Raw genomic sequence first — 2,463 nt, 5'->3', positions numbered from 1 at the left:
CAATAAATAATAACCCTTCTGAAAAGTAAGTTCACCACTCTCACCTCATGAAACCCTTTTTCATTGCCCAAATTTTTCCTATTCATTGCAGCCATTTTGGAATGTACTAAATACCTATTCTTGACCTTAGCAGCCCTGACAACACCCTGAACCAAAGGCTCCTACCAGCTCGTCCACTCTCCTACACTTCCTCTTCTTCCAATCACTCCTCCCTTGAAAAGTCTAGTCACAGTGATTTTCATGCCCAGCGGCAACATCTCCTGCCTCAAGCTCACACTCCATCCCACCATTCCCCCCCTAAGAGCCATCTCCAACAGACATCACTTGCCCCTGTGTCCTCTGTGGAGTTCATCCACCGTGGTCCTGACGGACGCTTTATTGTCGATTCTTGTGAAGATGCCAATATTGTCAGTTCTCAGATCAAGAGAAACCCAAGTCAAAACTCCCATCGGTCATCAGAAAGAAACAGGAGCTTCAGAATCCAGAAATCCCAGTCTTTGAGATCCTACAGGGATGAAAGAAAAAAGCCACCTTTTGTCCTTTCAGTGGATCTTCCACCTTTCGCATCAGATATCCCTTCTTCTAGCAGAACACGATCTATGGCTAAGCACCTTTCATTGAATGGACATTACATGCCCATTCTGGAGCAAGAGTTCTTGGATGGACCAGACCAGACAAGTCTCTCATCAGATAATAGTGACTCTTTTCTCTATCCTCATTCAGAAAGTACTCTGGGTCGGCAGTCCGTGAAACAAGGTACCAAACACTCTACAGCCAGTAACCTGGTTTTGCAGATGGAGCATGAGAGGGAACAAGGAAACCTAAGTCGCTGTTTATCTTTAGCTCGGGAGAGAGAGGAGCTTGAAAAGGAACTGCGCAAGTACACTGTTGATCGAAATCCATATAGTCATGAACAGACAGATGATGAGTATGGAAGAATCTGGAAAGTTCGAGAAACCTCAACTCCTCAGGGTAACTACCAAGCCATTAGACAAAGTCTTTTATCTGAGAATGCCAGCATGTTGAAGGAAAGAGCTGCCTCTTGCATTCCATGGGAGGAAAGACACAGGATTTCTTCTGCAAGCTTGGTGCCCCTACATACCTCTCATGGAAAGGATACCAAGTGTAGGCAGAATCAACAAGGCTACTATTCTATCCAGAGATCCAACTACCAAAGGTCTCGTAGTCTAGACAGAGGGGAACACCAAAAATCACAAACATTGGACCGAAGACGAAGCAGAACTCCTGTTGAGTCAAGTCTTGGCCGTGTAATGGATGAACCCTTAATCTACAAATTGGAGAATACCCAAACAGATGTAGGGCATAGAGGTCAGAGGACCTCAAGCAGAAGTCAACATTATTTTGACCCATGTATTTATTCATCCTCAGACAATCAGCAGAGGCAGACCATAGAAAGAAGCACTAGACAGATAAATCCAACTAGTGTTTATTCAGAGATGAGTGTAGATGGCCCTGATCTTGAGAGCCAGTCTCCATATTCAAGGTCCATGCTGGGCTCAGATCACAGTTATGAGACTCTAGATTATGACCGACCCAGATTATCAGATCTTGTAAATAACAGATCAGTAGAGTCAGGACATGCAAGTTTAAGAAAGCAGCAGACGTTGAACAATTGGTCGAGCAAAACTGTATCTCAAATCAATGTCTCTGGAACAATGCCTCGGAAGACAAAGAGTCTGGGGTCAAACAATTGTAATCGCCACAAGAGCACCCAAAGTTTAGACTCAAAATTATACAAGGACCATTTTTTGACCCCTAATGCCTGGATAGACTCGCTGACACTTGGTAGAGATTCTACAACATCCCCCTTTGCATGCAGACCCAACTCGGTGGCAGATAGGCCTAAAAGTAGTCATAGTTTGCAAACAGATTCATCTGTGCCTTTAGAAAGTCAAACACAAGACCCCCATCATCAGGCTTCTAAATTATATAATAACTCTATGAATAACTCACAATCCCGCAAAAAGCTAGTGTCGGGACATAGCACTCATGCTGCCTTATCAACAGGGGGTTCTAGCTGGCCTCGGCCTTATTGCCCTTCTCTGCCAGCCTTGCCATCTGGAAGACGGAGCCAAAGCCAAGAAGGGGAGAGAGAGGAGGAAGATGAAGATGGGCAGGAGGTTGATGTGGAAATGAACAGATACAGGAAGAGTTCCGAGACAGAGGGAAGCTACAGAAGTTATGCAAGCCAAAGCAGTGGCAGAGGCAGCATGGATGCACCTAACAGCAGGCATTTCTCTCTCAGCCCTCCTCTGACCAGCTCTCCAGAGACCACAGAGGAAAGTGAACGTCCTGAGCCTGAACGGCATGAAAGGTACAACTGGCTGTTCTTTGTCTTTCTCCATATATTTATCTTAAGCTGTTTCTAATGATTTCAATTAATTTGTATGATTGATTCCCTTACAAAAAGTACTATGGGTACTCTTAGTATCTGCATTGATA

At 44.6% G+C, this 2,463-nt stretch overlaps 1 protein-coding gene across 1 annotated transcript; it reads left to right on the top strand.

The window, feature by feature from the left end:
• Positions 1–5: 5 nt before the first annotated feature.
• Positions 6–2,335, top strand: LOC107560517 (uncharacterized; the record flags this gene model as incomplete). Its single annotated transcript, XM_016244730.1, has 2 exons — positions 6–25; positions 134–2,335. A coding segment is annotated over exon 2 (1,736 nt), but the record flags the coding sequence as incomplete, so codon positions are not given.
• Positions 2,336–2,463: the final 128 nt, after the last annotated feature.

This window comes from Sinocyclocheilus grahami, unplaced genomic scaffold, assembly GCF_001515645.1.
Source record: "Sinocyclocheilus grahami isolate Dianchi unplaced genomic scaffold, SAMN03320097.WGS_v1.1 scaffold732.1, whole genome shotgun sequence".
In the NCBI taxonomy this organism is placed as follows: domain Eukaryota; kingdom Metazoa; phylum Chordata; class Actinopteri; order Cypriniformes; family Cyprinidae; genus Sinocyclocheilus; species Sinocyclocheilus grahami.
Note: the sequence above shows the minus strand (reverse complement) of the source record. Positions and strands in the feature narration are given on the sequence as shown.